The sequence below is a fragment of the Chelonia mydas genome, chromosome 1 (assembly GCF_015237465.2).
Source record: "Chelonia mydas isolate rCheMyd1 chromosome 1, rCheMyd1.pri.v2, whole genome shotgun sequence".
Classification (NCBI taxonomy): domain Eukaryota; kingdom Metazoa; phylum Chordata; order Testudines; family Cheloniidae; genus Chelonia; species Chelonia mydas.
The window spans coordinates 8356884-8369486 of NC_057849.1; the positions used below are offsets into that span (position 1 = coordinate 8356884).

The window sequence follows — 12603 nt, forward strand, 5'->3', positions numbered from 1 at the left end:
ACATGGTAGTTTACAACTAGTCGAGCCAGCACATTATGAAAGGACTATTCAAGTTGATGGCCCATCAATGAGCCCACAATGGGCCATGGAAGAAGCTTCTCCCCACCTGGTGGACTTTCCTGTAGATGTCTGGCCAGAATGTGGGTAATGGTCCCTGAGATGACTCACTGAAGGATGCAAGGACATGTGACCAGGTCATGTGACACTGGACTCCATCTTGTGCCTGTACTTTCCCACTGACAGTGCTGGGGGCTTTGTTTGGAACAATGAAGTTCCCTGAACATGGCAGAAGCTATAAAATGGGGAAGTGACATCATCACTTAGCCACACTCCCCCCACAATTAAACACCACAAGACGTGGCTGGAGGGAAAAGATTTTGACTGGGGAGGTGGTCCCAGACTGGAAAGGAGAAATCCTGGCCTGTGTAGGGAAGATTGTCCCATCAGGGTGAGATACTGCTTGATTCAAACCCTGTCTAATTTATAGTACTCAGATTGTGATTTTGCTTTATTTTTTAGCTTATCTACTTTGAGCTGTACACTTCTTAGTTACAATCACTTTCTGTAGCAAATAAATCATTTTAATATTTTTTACCAAATATAGTTGTTGTTTGAAGTGTAAAGGGAAATCTGCTAAGGAACGGGGGCTGGTGCATTGTCCTCTCCACATTGAGGGAGGGATGGAGTGGAAAATAAACTTACACTGGTCAGGCTACTGACCCGGGCTAGGTGGGAAAGTGGGTAAGGGGCACAGGTGTTACAAGCTTTGAAGGAATGTTTGAACTTGTTTCTCAGGACACTTTTTAAACACAGGTAAAGATGATGTGAAACAGGGTCTGTGGGACAAAAAGGTGAAAACTGTGGATGAGATGGCTTCTCTAGCTGATGATTTGAGAAGACAAGCAATTATTGTGAATAAACCACAGACAGAGAGATTTACACTTGATGGGAAGTATGGTCCCATTTTACCCCATTCTTCTAATCCCCAACCCTAATCTCCTGTGAAAAGGGAAGAGTCCAGGAGGTCCTATCATTGTAATTTCACTGATCACCTGAGGAATAAATGCCCTGTGCTCAAAGAAAGCAGGATAGCCCATGTGAATGCTGCGATTCTGATCACAGAAACCCTTTGGGCACCTGTCATTTATCATAAGGTTTCTAAAATTAGCCTCTGCTGAACTAGGCATGAAGCACTTAAAGGCTGTCAGCATTAATAGCAGGGAACACCTTGGGTGGGAAGATACAGGGGCAGAAATTTCAGTGGTTAGGAGAGATATACTGCAACAAGGAGACATACTGACAGGACAGATGGCAGAACTTTTATTATTTTGCTCTTACAAAATCCTTCTTCCTTTGGCTAAAGTGCACATAGAAACCGAAGGTTTGGAAGCTGTATTATCAGTGGGGGTAGGAGACGATAATCCTATTGATAAGCTAATGGGCAATGATTTCTTCCATGTAGCTCAGGCTGTTAGAGTGTCCACCTTCAGCAAGAAGGTGCTTTCTGTTGGGATCTCAGAGGTCAAAGAGGAAAGTCCCAGGAACTGCTCAAAGAATGAGAGGTCTCCTTGATTCCTCTACAAGAGAGGGAAGCTGCATGTTTCCAGGGGTGGGGGTGGTTGAGACCAGCTCCTGCCCTGTAGATAAAGAAAGCATCGCCTTAGGGAAAGTATGTCAGTGTTGAAGCTAAACAAGGGGCAAACCCAATGCTAGGGAGCACCAGGAGATGTGTTCCAGAGGGGAGCTGTAGTAAAGCAAAGATTCACTGGTGCGGCACCTCGTGCTGGTCATCCTGGGAATTAGCTCTTTGCAGCTCCGGCGTGCCTCCTTCTGGCCAGTGTCTCACCTGCATCCCTGTGCCCTTTAACGTCAAGGTGCCTCCCCCAGCAGTACCCCCTTACTCTGCATTTCCCCTCCCAGGGGAACCCCCCAATCCTCTATCCCCACCTTGCCTCAGTGGCTATTGCCAGTCATCATCTAGCCCCCTCTCACTGAGGCAAACTGCAGTCTGTAAAGGCCACTCATTACTGGCAAGGAGGTTGGGACCAGCTGCCTCTGCCTATTCCTGGGCCGCCCCTCTGCAGCCCCAATACCTCCATAGGCCTTGCTCAAGGCCTGCAGCCTGGGGAGTTGCCAGGCTGGAGCTCACCAGCTCCTTTTGCCTTTCCCCAGCACTACTCTCCCTCAGGTACCCTTTCTCTCAGGTAGACAGGTTCTTCTCCCTCCAGGCTGGAGAGAGAGGGTCTCCTCCCAGCTCCCGGCCCACAGCCCTCTTCCAAGGGCCACCTGGGCCCTGATTGAGCTGGCCACAGCTGTGGCTGCTTCCCCAATCAACGAGGTTTGCTGCTTTCACTCCTTTTTTCCAGCCGCAGCCCTCTGCAGGGCTGCTTTTACTATTGGCTCCCAAGGGCAGCCCTCTCCCAGGGTTGTTTTAACCCCTCCGGGGATGGAGTGGGTTGCTCACCCCACTACAGGAGCCCAGAGCAGGGTGATAGAATCATAGAAACTACTGAAGAGGTGGTTATGGGTTCCTTTAACAAAGCAGCAGGAGGCAAGGCCACCTGAGAAAGGGAGAGGGGTTTGGAGCCTGCCACTGAGACATCTGTCCAGGGTGTTAGCTGTGAGTCCTTCACGCATGAAAAGGGGATAGCTCCCACTCTAGAGAGCACAGGGGTATGTGTCCTAGAGGGGGCCGCAGAGGAGAAAAATGGGGGAGGAACAGTGAGAGTACAGGAATGTCTCCTCACTGATCACATGGGGGACGATGCTCAGGACAGAATGGCTGATTCAGCGTTTGTGCTCCCAGCCACCCAGCCTGTGGCTCTGGCTTTGAGAGGGAACTGTGTAACTGACCTGCCGGAGGGGAGCAGTCACACAACTGTCCTCTCGCAGATAGAGAGAAGGGGGACGGAGGGTATGCAAATACGGAGTTATTGATACATCTTATGATGCAATGTTTGTTCCTAATGGTAAATCTTATAACAAAGAATTTGGTACTGATGGTAAATCCTATCAAAAGTTACAACATGCTACATGTAATAAAAAAGAAGCCGTACGGGAATACTGCTTCTCAGCTAACACCTCTAAACAGGCTCAAAGCTTGTTACGGCAGGGAAACCATAATAAACCTGGCCTGCTGTGTAGAAGGGGAAACTGAGGCAAACCACTGCATGGCATTGATGACTATCTGTATTGAGTTATCACCAGTTGGAAAAACACAATGGTTGATAATCCTGCACATTTACAAAGACAGGTTTTCTAGTGACAAATAGAAGACACACAGAGCTTTGTAAAAACCATGTGCATCACACTCCAAGGTTTGCAACACTTGGGCATTGTATGTTCCAAACCTTAAGAAGGCATTGGGCACACTCCCTCCAACCTAGTCAGTGACTAACACTTCTGCAGTAAACTAAGGGGGGAGGTGTGATATTCTGTGCCCCCAAAGGAACAGGTATCAATGGTATCAGTGAAAAAGTTATGATTTGCTGAATATGATTACCCTATTTGTATGCATGTTTCATTTTTGTGCCAAAAATTCCAAAAGCATGTGAGGGCATATGAGCAGCTCATGTGACACTGGACTCCATTTGTGCCTGTGCGTTTCTGGTAATTGTGCTAGGAAAAATGCTTGGAAAAATGTAATCCACACCATCCTCCAGATCATTGATGAAGATATTGAACAAAACCGGCCCCAGGACTGACCCTTGGGCACTCCACTTGATACCGGCTGCCAACTAGACATGGAACCATTGATTACTACCCATTGAGCCCGACAATCTAGCCAACTTTCTATCCACCTTATAGTCCATTCATCCAGCCCATACTTCTTTAACTTGCTGGCAACAATACTGTGGGAGACCGTCTCAAAAGCTTTGCTAAAGTCAAGGAATACCACGCCCACTGCTTTCCCCTCATCCACAGAGCCAGTGATCTCGTCATAGAAGGCAATTAGATTAGTCAGGCATGACTTGCCTTTGGTGAATCCATGCTGACTGTTCCTGATCACTTTCCCCTCCTCTAAGTGCTTCAGAATTGATTCCTTGAGTACCTGCTCCATGGTTTTTCCAGGGACTGAGGTAAGGCTGACTGGCCTGTAGTTCCCAGGATCCTCCTTCTTCCCTTTTTTAAAGATGGGCACTACATTAGCCTTTTTCCAGTCCTCCGGGACTTCCCCCGATCGCCATGAGTTTTCCAAGATAATGGCCAATGGCATTGCAATCACATCCGCCAACTCCTTTAGCACTCTCGGATGCAGCGCATCCAGCCCCATGGACTTGTGCTCGTCCAGCTTTTCTAAATAGTCCGGAACCACTTCTTTCTCCACAGAGGGCTGGTCACCTCCTCCCCAGGCTGTGCTGCCCAGTGCAGTAGTTTGGGAGCTGATCTTGTACCTGAAGACAGAGGCAAAAGAAGCATTGAGTACGTTAGCTTTTTCCACATCCTCTGTCACTAGGTCGCCTCCCTCATTCAGTAAGGGGCCCACACTTTCCTTGACTTTCTTCTTGTTGCTAACATACCTGAAGAAACCCTTCTTGTTACTCTTAACATCTCTTGCTAGCTGCAACTTCAGGTGTGATTTGGCTTTCCTGATTTCACTCCTGCATGCCTGAGCAATATTTTTATACTCTTCCCTGGTCATTTGCCCAGTCTTCCACTTCTTGTAAGCTTCTTTTTTGTGTTTAAGGTCAGCAAGGATTTCACTGTTAAGCCAAGCTGGTCGCCTATTTACTATTCTTTCTACACATTGGGATGGTTTGTCCCTGTAACCTCAGTAAGGATTCTTTAAAATACAGCCAGCTCTCCTGGACTCCTTTCCCCCTCATGTTATTCTCCCAGGGGATCCTGCCCATTAGTTCCCTAAGGTTGTCAAAGTCTGCTTTTCTGAAGTCCAGGGTCCGTATTCTGCTGCTCTCCTTTCTTCCCTGTGTCAGGATCCTGAACTCAACCATCTCATGGTCACTGCCTCCCAGGTTCCCAGCCACTTTTGCTTCCCCTACTAATTCTTCCCGGTTTGTGAGCAGCAGGTCAAGAAGAGCTCTGCCCCTACTTGGTTCCTCCAGCACTTGCACCAGGAAATTGTCCCCTACATTTTCCAAAAATTTCCTGGATTGTCTGTGCACCGCTGTATTGCTCTTCCGGTAGATATCAGGGTGATTGAAGTCTCCCATGAGAACCAGGGCCTGCCATCTAGTAACTTCCGTGAGTTGCTGGAAGAAAGCCTCATCCAATGTTTGTTGCTAATGGTAAATCTTATAACAAAGAATTTGGCACTGATGGTAAATCCTATCAAAAGTTGTAACATGCTACATGTAGTAATAAAGAAGCCCTATGGGAATACTGCTTCTCAGCTAACACCTCTAAACAGTCTCAAAGCTTGTTATGGCAGGGAAAGCATAATAAACCTGGTCTGCTGTGTGGAAGGGGAAACTGAGGCAAACCACTTCATGGCATTGATGACTATCTGTATTGAGTTATCACCAGTTGGAAAAACACAATGCTTGACAATCCTGCACATTTACAAAGACAGGTTTTCGAGTGACAAATAGAAGGCACACAGAGCTTTGTAAAAACACATGTGGATCACACTCCAAGGTTTGCAACACTTGGGCATTGTATATTCCAAACCTTAAGAAGGCCTTGGGCACACTCCCTCCAACCTAGTCAGTGACTAACACTTTTGCAGTAAACTAAGGGGGGAGGTGTGACATTCTGTGCCCCCAAAGCAACAGGTATCAATGGTATCAGTGAAAAAGTTATGATTTGCTGAATATGATTACCCTATTTGTACGCATTTTTGTGCCAAAAATTCCGAAAGCATGTGAGGGCATATGAGCAGCTCATGTGACACTGGACTCCATTTGTGCCTGTGCGTTTCTGGTCATTGTGCTGGGGGCTTCTGCTTGGAAAAATGAAGGTCCCTCCGAATGACAGAAGCCATAAAAGGTGGAAGTAAGAAAATCGCTTGGCCTCACTGCCCCGCATAACTCAACACCTGGAAAAACCTTACAAAGAAGGACAGAACTGGGGATTTGGTCCCAGGCTGAAGGCATTTCTAGCTTTTGCATGGAGGACAGGTGGACTGTTTGTACCATCAGAGTGACACACTGTGTGATTCAAATCCTGTCAAGTTTATAGAACTCAGATAGTATTTTCCTTTATTTCTTAGGTCATCTCCTTTGATCTGTACACTTATTACTTATAGTCACTTAAAATCTATCCTTCTGCAGTTAATAACTCAGTTTTATATATATTTTTTTATCTAAAACTGTGTGTTGTTTTAAATGCAAAAGGGAAATGTGCTCAGGAACAGGGGCTAGTGTATTGTCCTCTCCACATTGAGGGAGGGGTGGACTGGGTAATAAACTTACAGTCTCTGGGCTTCTGACCAGGGTAAGACAGTACAGCTCTGGGTTCCTCGCCTGGGGAGCTCTGGGGGCAGGGGTGGGCAGGTGGGGAATTGGCTTTAGCCTCTCTATTGTTGGTTCATGAGTGCCTCGTGAAAACATTCATGTAACTGCAGCTGGGTGGAGATGTGTCTGGCTGTGTCTGGCTGTAAGAGTCCAAACCTGGAGAGGATAGCAGCTTGTCACATCCTCAAAGTGTGAAAGGGAGCCCAGGTTGGTATGCCAGAGGGTTCGGTGATACGCCCTTTCCAGGTTGCGTCCTGGGCAAGTCCATCACACCCACCTAAAGAACAAGCCCTGCTAGACTGTGAGTCTATTTCCTTCTCGTCATGCGCTCAGTTACTAATGGAGAGACCATGGTTAGAGCAGGGAAGTCACGAGTCCTGGGTTCTGTCTGTCATTCTCTGTGTGACCTTCACCAAGTCAGTCTTCCTTTGCCTCAGTTTACCTATCAGTATAATGAGGATATGTTCATAGTGACTTTCCTTTACTTGGTGTTTTGAAGATCCTTCAATGAAAGGTGTTACACCGTATGATGACAGTTACTGATGAGAATTACTGATTTCTGATGCCTTAGCGATAGCCCTGTGTGCCTGCAGAAAGTGTTTGTATCTCTCCTCACTTACCTTAAGAACATAAGAATGGCCATACTGGGTCAGACCAAAGGTCCATCCAGCCCAGTATCCTGTCTACCAACAGTAGTCAATGGCAGGTGCCCTGGAGTGAGTGAACCTAACCGGTAATGATCAAGTGATTTGTCTCCTGCCATCCATCACCAGCCTCTGACAAACAGAGGCTAAGGACACCATTCCTTCCCCATGCTGGCTAATAGCCATAAATGGACTTAACCTCCATGAATTTATCCAGGTCTCTTTTAAACCCTGTGATAGTTCCAGTTCTCTTTTAAACCTTGTTATAGTCATATAGTCACCTTTCTCCAGATCTCTCTGTCTACCATCTAACCATTAATAGGGGGCATTTACAGTGTATCAGACTCTCTGGAGAGCTGCCCATTATCCCTAGTTTTCTTCCTAATCAACTCTACTTTTTAAATATACACAAATACACAGAGCAGCCAATTCCTCTCTGACTCAGTGGAGAGCCCAAGAGTTCTCATCTCCCTTTGGGAACGTTCCTTAATGACTGTTTACTTCTAAACCTGGATAAAGAACTCAGAAGCACAGACACTGAAAGAGAGACATTCGCTAGAGCGTCTACGGTTTCCAGCCTATTTGCATCCAGATGCCGCTTCTCCCCTAGAGGCTGAGTGAACCCCCCTGGGAGTGTGCACAGCTAGATTATAAACGGTGCACACCCCAGGTCGGCTCTCGGCATTGGATGCTGCTGCAGATGCTGGGGTGAGAGAGGTGTGGAACACGGCTGTCTGCAGGGGGTTCCCAGGGAAGACACGTCTGGCTCAGAATTCACAGGTACCCGTCTCTTGCTGAGGAGCTCACGTGCTCGACAAACCCAGTGCAACGTGGGCGTTATGGGATAGAGAATAGGTCTGTGGTCCTTTCCGCTCTGCTCAACTATTAACCATGCTGGGGCCCTTGCCACAGGGGATGAGTTTGCTCCAATATCACTGGCCAAAATCTCCCCTTTGCTCTGCCCCTGGCTGATGGGCTCCAGCCCCGAGGTGGCTGCATTTCAGTGGCACATGGGATGCTTCAGAATGAAAGGTTTTAGTAGATGTAGAATACAAGGCCAAATTACGAAGCCGTGGCCCATACGTTCTCAGGCCCCACAGAAGCAAAACTCCCCTTGGAATAAGAATTGAGTAAAGACCTCAGGAGCCAGCTGTGTGAGTTAATGCACAGGGACTCTCACCTCCTCCTCTTGCATTTCAGGCCTCTGGCTGTTAAAAGGGGTGGCTCTCACCTGACTTTGTGATGGAAATCATGGAGGGGCTAGGGCTCCTCACTGGAAGAATTATTTGACTTTTTCAACATGGGCAAGACCTCTTTTCTCCTGGCTTCATTTGAGAACTTGGCTGAACTGTTAGGCCTGAAACTTTCCAAAACAATTCAGCTAGAAGCAGAAACCCAGTGTCAGATATTTCAGTCCAAACGGTTAAAATTTGGCAAACTTATAACCAACTGAAAATGAGGTCTCCTAATTGAATGTGTCAGACAGCGTTAACTAACCATGGTGTCACCAGCACCACCTGCAATGCCCAATCCATTTGTGAATCCCATTCAGCTATGCTCTTTGCTCGAACAATGTCTGTGGCAAGGAGTTCCACTGGCCAAATATGGATTAGGTAAAGAATTTTCCTTTCTCAGTGTTATATATTCAGACTTTCAATGTACTTGAATGTTCCCTTGTTCCTTTGTTATGAGACAGAGTAAATATAAATGCTTGACCTACTTTCTTTATCCATAGATTCATACGTTTAAGATCAGAAGGGACAATTAGATCATGCTAGATTTTTTTTAAATTATCCAAAATCAGATTTTCCATTGTTTCTTAATCTTGTCAAATCTTCTTTTTAAAACTTTCCTTTTATTTTTTAACAGTTTAGGTTTAATGCAGAACTGTCTTTTATTTCCTTTGGCGGGTAACGGGTCGGAGGGTCTGTTGCTGCCCGACTGCCTACTTCTGATTCGGAATGAGATGTTTGGTGATTGGTCAGTTGGTAACTCTGGTTTTTGTAACTCTGAGGTTCTACTGTAGATGCTGTTTAACATCCTCCTTGACTGCTAATGGACTGGAAAGTGTTTCATGACCGTGTGTGATCTGAGTACCTGATACTGCTCCTTTCCAAATGCAGAACAAAACTAATTCTTGAACACATCTCCCTTTTCTCCAACATTTACAAGTTTCCTTTCTCCCTCTAGGAATTGGCCTATACATTTTCAAGGGTTTCTTTTCTTCTTAAGATAATTAATAACCTCCTTTTTGTTATCCTTAGCCCTGCAAAGCATGGATTTCCCCCTGATGTCTGTAACATCCTGTATCTATTTTCGTAACTTCCAATTTCTATTGCTTGCTATCTATTTTCCCTTTTCCCCATTTGTTATATATTGCTTTCCCCACCCCTCAGTTGCTGCCTTCACTTTGCTACTGAACTGGGTTTTTAAGCAAAGTTCTCCACTTTCTTGATTGTGGAATCATGGCTTTTTAGTTCTCTCATAAACTCTTCTTAAAGAACTTCCATTTTTCATTCCCCTTTTTCTGTCTACATTTTTCCTCACAATCAGTTTTGCTGATAATTTGCCTTATCTTTGGGGAATTGGCCCTTTCGAAGGATATCTGTAGATAGCTATTACTGGCTGGGAGCTGTTCTCTGCTTGTCCATAGCAATGTAATCAGTTCCATTCTTTATTTTGTTCTCCTCTATCGTATTCCCCCTTAATTGTCTCTTCTCTAAACTAACCAGTCCCAGACTTTTCAGTCTTTCTGCATATGCCAGCCTCCCCCATTCTCACAGCCTGCCTGGGAAATCCCCTTTCTATCTACTAGATCCTTTATAGCGACTGGGTGACCAAAAGTGAGTGCATCTCCAAAGCAGGATATTCTCCCTCCCATTCCTTAGTCATCTGAACATTGTCTTTGTTGTGGCCACTACTGTAAATGAGCAGGTGTTTCTGTGGAGCTGCTATCAATGATGCCCAAGTCTTTTCCCTGAGGAGATTTCTAGTTGGGATGTTTCCCCCGGCACACGTCTTAGCAAAGGTGTTTTTTCCCCACTCTCAGATTTTCAGTAACTAGGTGAATGGGGAAACTGCCTACAGCATGGACTCTCTAGTCTGGGTTTCATTTCATTAAGCCTATGTGTAAATTGGCAGACTTTTTTCTCTGAAAGTTTGGTCAATGACCAAAGAGCCTTGAAAAGAAATCATTGTTGCAAACCCTTACACCTCTCGTTAAGGTGCCTTTATTACGTCACTGAAACTGAAGAGTTCTGTCTTCAAAAGCGGCTTTGTAGTGTTTACACCTCCACTATTTCTTCAGCAAATGCTGCCTCTTGGCAAAAAAACTTGGCAGTGCAGATAAGGCCTAAGGAACAATGAGGGAAAACCAGCATCCACTTGTGTTTCCTGCCTATTAAGGTTTCCCACACCACGATGTGTAGGAATTATTGATGAAAGGAGCACCATAAAATATGGAACTGACATTAGTAGGGTCGATTGTTCATAATTCATTTATCTTAATCATAAAAATGTCATTTCTCAGTGTGTGAAGAGCGACCAATCTGCTTCATCCATGACACCAGCCTCCAGCTGTGTATGTAGTGTCTAATATTAACATTTTCTCTCCATCCAGAAATTTGTCCTGCGACCATCACCCTAGACCCTGGGCACAATCAGGAAGTCAGGGGAACGTTCGGTACATGCAGGAAACATAGTTGTGCCTCAGGGCTGGACACCTTCTCTCCTACTCCATGTCAGATTCCAACTCAACCGACTTCACCAACCCCTCCACCTTCATCCTGCTGGGCATTCCTGGCCTGGAGGCAGCCCATGTCTGGATCTCCATCCCCTTCTGTGCCATGTACGTCATAGTCATCCTGGGGAACTTCACCATCCTGTTCATCGTGAAGAGGGAGCCAAGCCTCCATGGGCCCATGTACTATTTCCTCTGCATGCTGGTCGTCGCCGACATGGTCCCATCTACGGCCATCCTACCCAAAATGCTAAGTATCTTCTGGTTCAATTCCAGGGAGATCCATTTCAGCGCCTGCCTCACTCAGATGTTCTGCCTTCTCAGCTGCTCTGTGATGCATTCTGGGATCCTCGTGGCCATGGCTTTTGATCGCTATGTGGCCATCTGTGATCCCCTGAGATATTCCACCACTCTGACAAACCCTGTGGTGGCCAAAATTGGCCTGGCCCTGGTGGTGCGTGGCATCATGCTCGTATTGCCCCTTCCCTTCCTGGTGAGGAGGTGGCCATATTGCAGAACCAACATCATTCCCTACACATACTGCAAGCACATAGCTGTAGTGAAGCTGGCCTGCGCCGACATCCGCCTCAGTAGTTACTACAGCCTCTCTGTGGCATTCTTGGTGACCGGTGTGGATGTGTTTTCTATCGCCATGTCCTATACCCAGATCCTCAGGGCCATCTTCAGCCTCCCAACAAAGGACGCCCGCCTCAAGACTTTTGGGACCTGCGGCTCCCACCTCTGTGTCATCTTAGCCTCTTACAGCCTACATCTCGTCTCCGCCCTCACAGAACGGTTTGGGCACAATATGGCCCTGCATTTCCACGTTCTCATGAACAACATGTATCTCATGGTGCCCCCCATGTTAAACCCCATCATCTATGGGGTGAGGACCCAGCAGATTCGGGATAGTCTGCTCCAGCTCTTTACTCATTAAGGGTCCTAAAGCTTTCTCCTGGTGTTCTGGCTCTCATACTGAGCTCCATGCAGTGCTGGCTGGTGACATGGTGCTGGGCCCTCTTCCCTGAATCACTGACTGGCCAGTCAAAGAGACCTGAAACCCTTTCCTGACTTTACTGTGCTGTGTCAGTGTGACAAACTGGGGAATCTGACTATGTGCAACTCCGAGGGTTGCCGCCTTTCTAATTCCTGGTAACTGGAAGCATGAGGCCCCACCCATGTACCATGCATCTTCCCCCAGGTTACGCCCCCGCTCTGCGTCTTCCCCTCAAGGCCCTGCCCCTCACTCTCTCCTCTCCTCCCCACCTCCTGTCACTCTCTGGATCGTCCCTGTGACACTCTGCACTCCAAAGCACTCCATATTTACCATGGTGATGCAATTATGGTACGTTTTGTACAAAGTATGTCCTGTGAGGTATTATTCTAAAGGGCTTAATCTGCTTAACATTGATATCCCCTTGGGTTGTATATGAAGTAATGAAATCATGCTTTGTGTGAGTTCCTAAAGTGTGATACGAGGCTGGAAACACCCCAAACCAGCCTTTCATATATGTCAAAGGATTAGCTAGACAGTGTTAATTGCTGTCATAAACACTCATTGAGGGAAAAATCTACTAGCACAGGAACTCTGTATAAGAAAGCCTCCACGGAGGGAGTACGGAGACAATGGAGAATGTTTGGCCAATGGGGGCGGACGCCGCACGTCACATACACAGACTTTTCATAAAACTGGAAGAAACTATAAAAGGTGGGAAGTGAAATCATCTCTTGTCTTGACTCCCCCACAACTCAACAGCTGCAAGAAGCTCAGGAAGACAAAGGAGTTTGAATCGGGGAAGGGAACCCA

The 12603-nt window shown here is 46.6% G+C and overlaps 1 protein-coding gene across 1 annotated transcript; it reads left to right on the plus strand.

The window, feature by feature from the left end:
* Positions 1–10794: 10794 nt before the first annotated feature.
* Positions 10795–11733, plus strand: LOC119565193 (olfactory receptor 52K2-like). Its single transcript, XM_037889650.1, has one exon. It carries the CDS (start codon positions 10795–10797, stop codon positions 11731–11733), a length of 939 nt encoding a protein of 312 aa, XP_037745578.1.
* Positions 11734–12603: the final 870 nt, after the last annotated feature.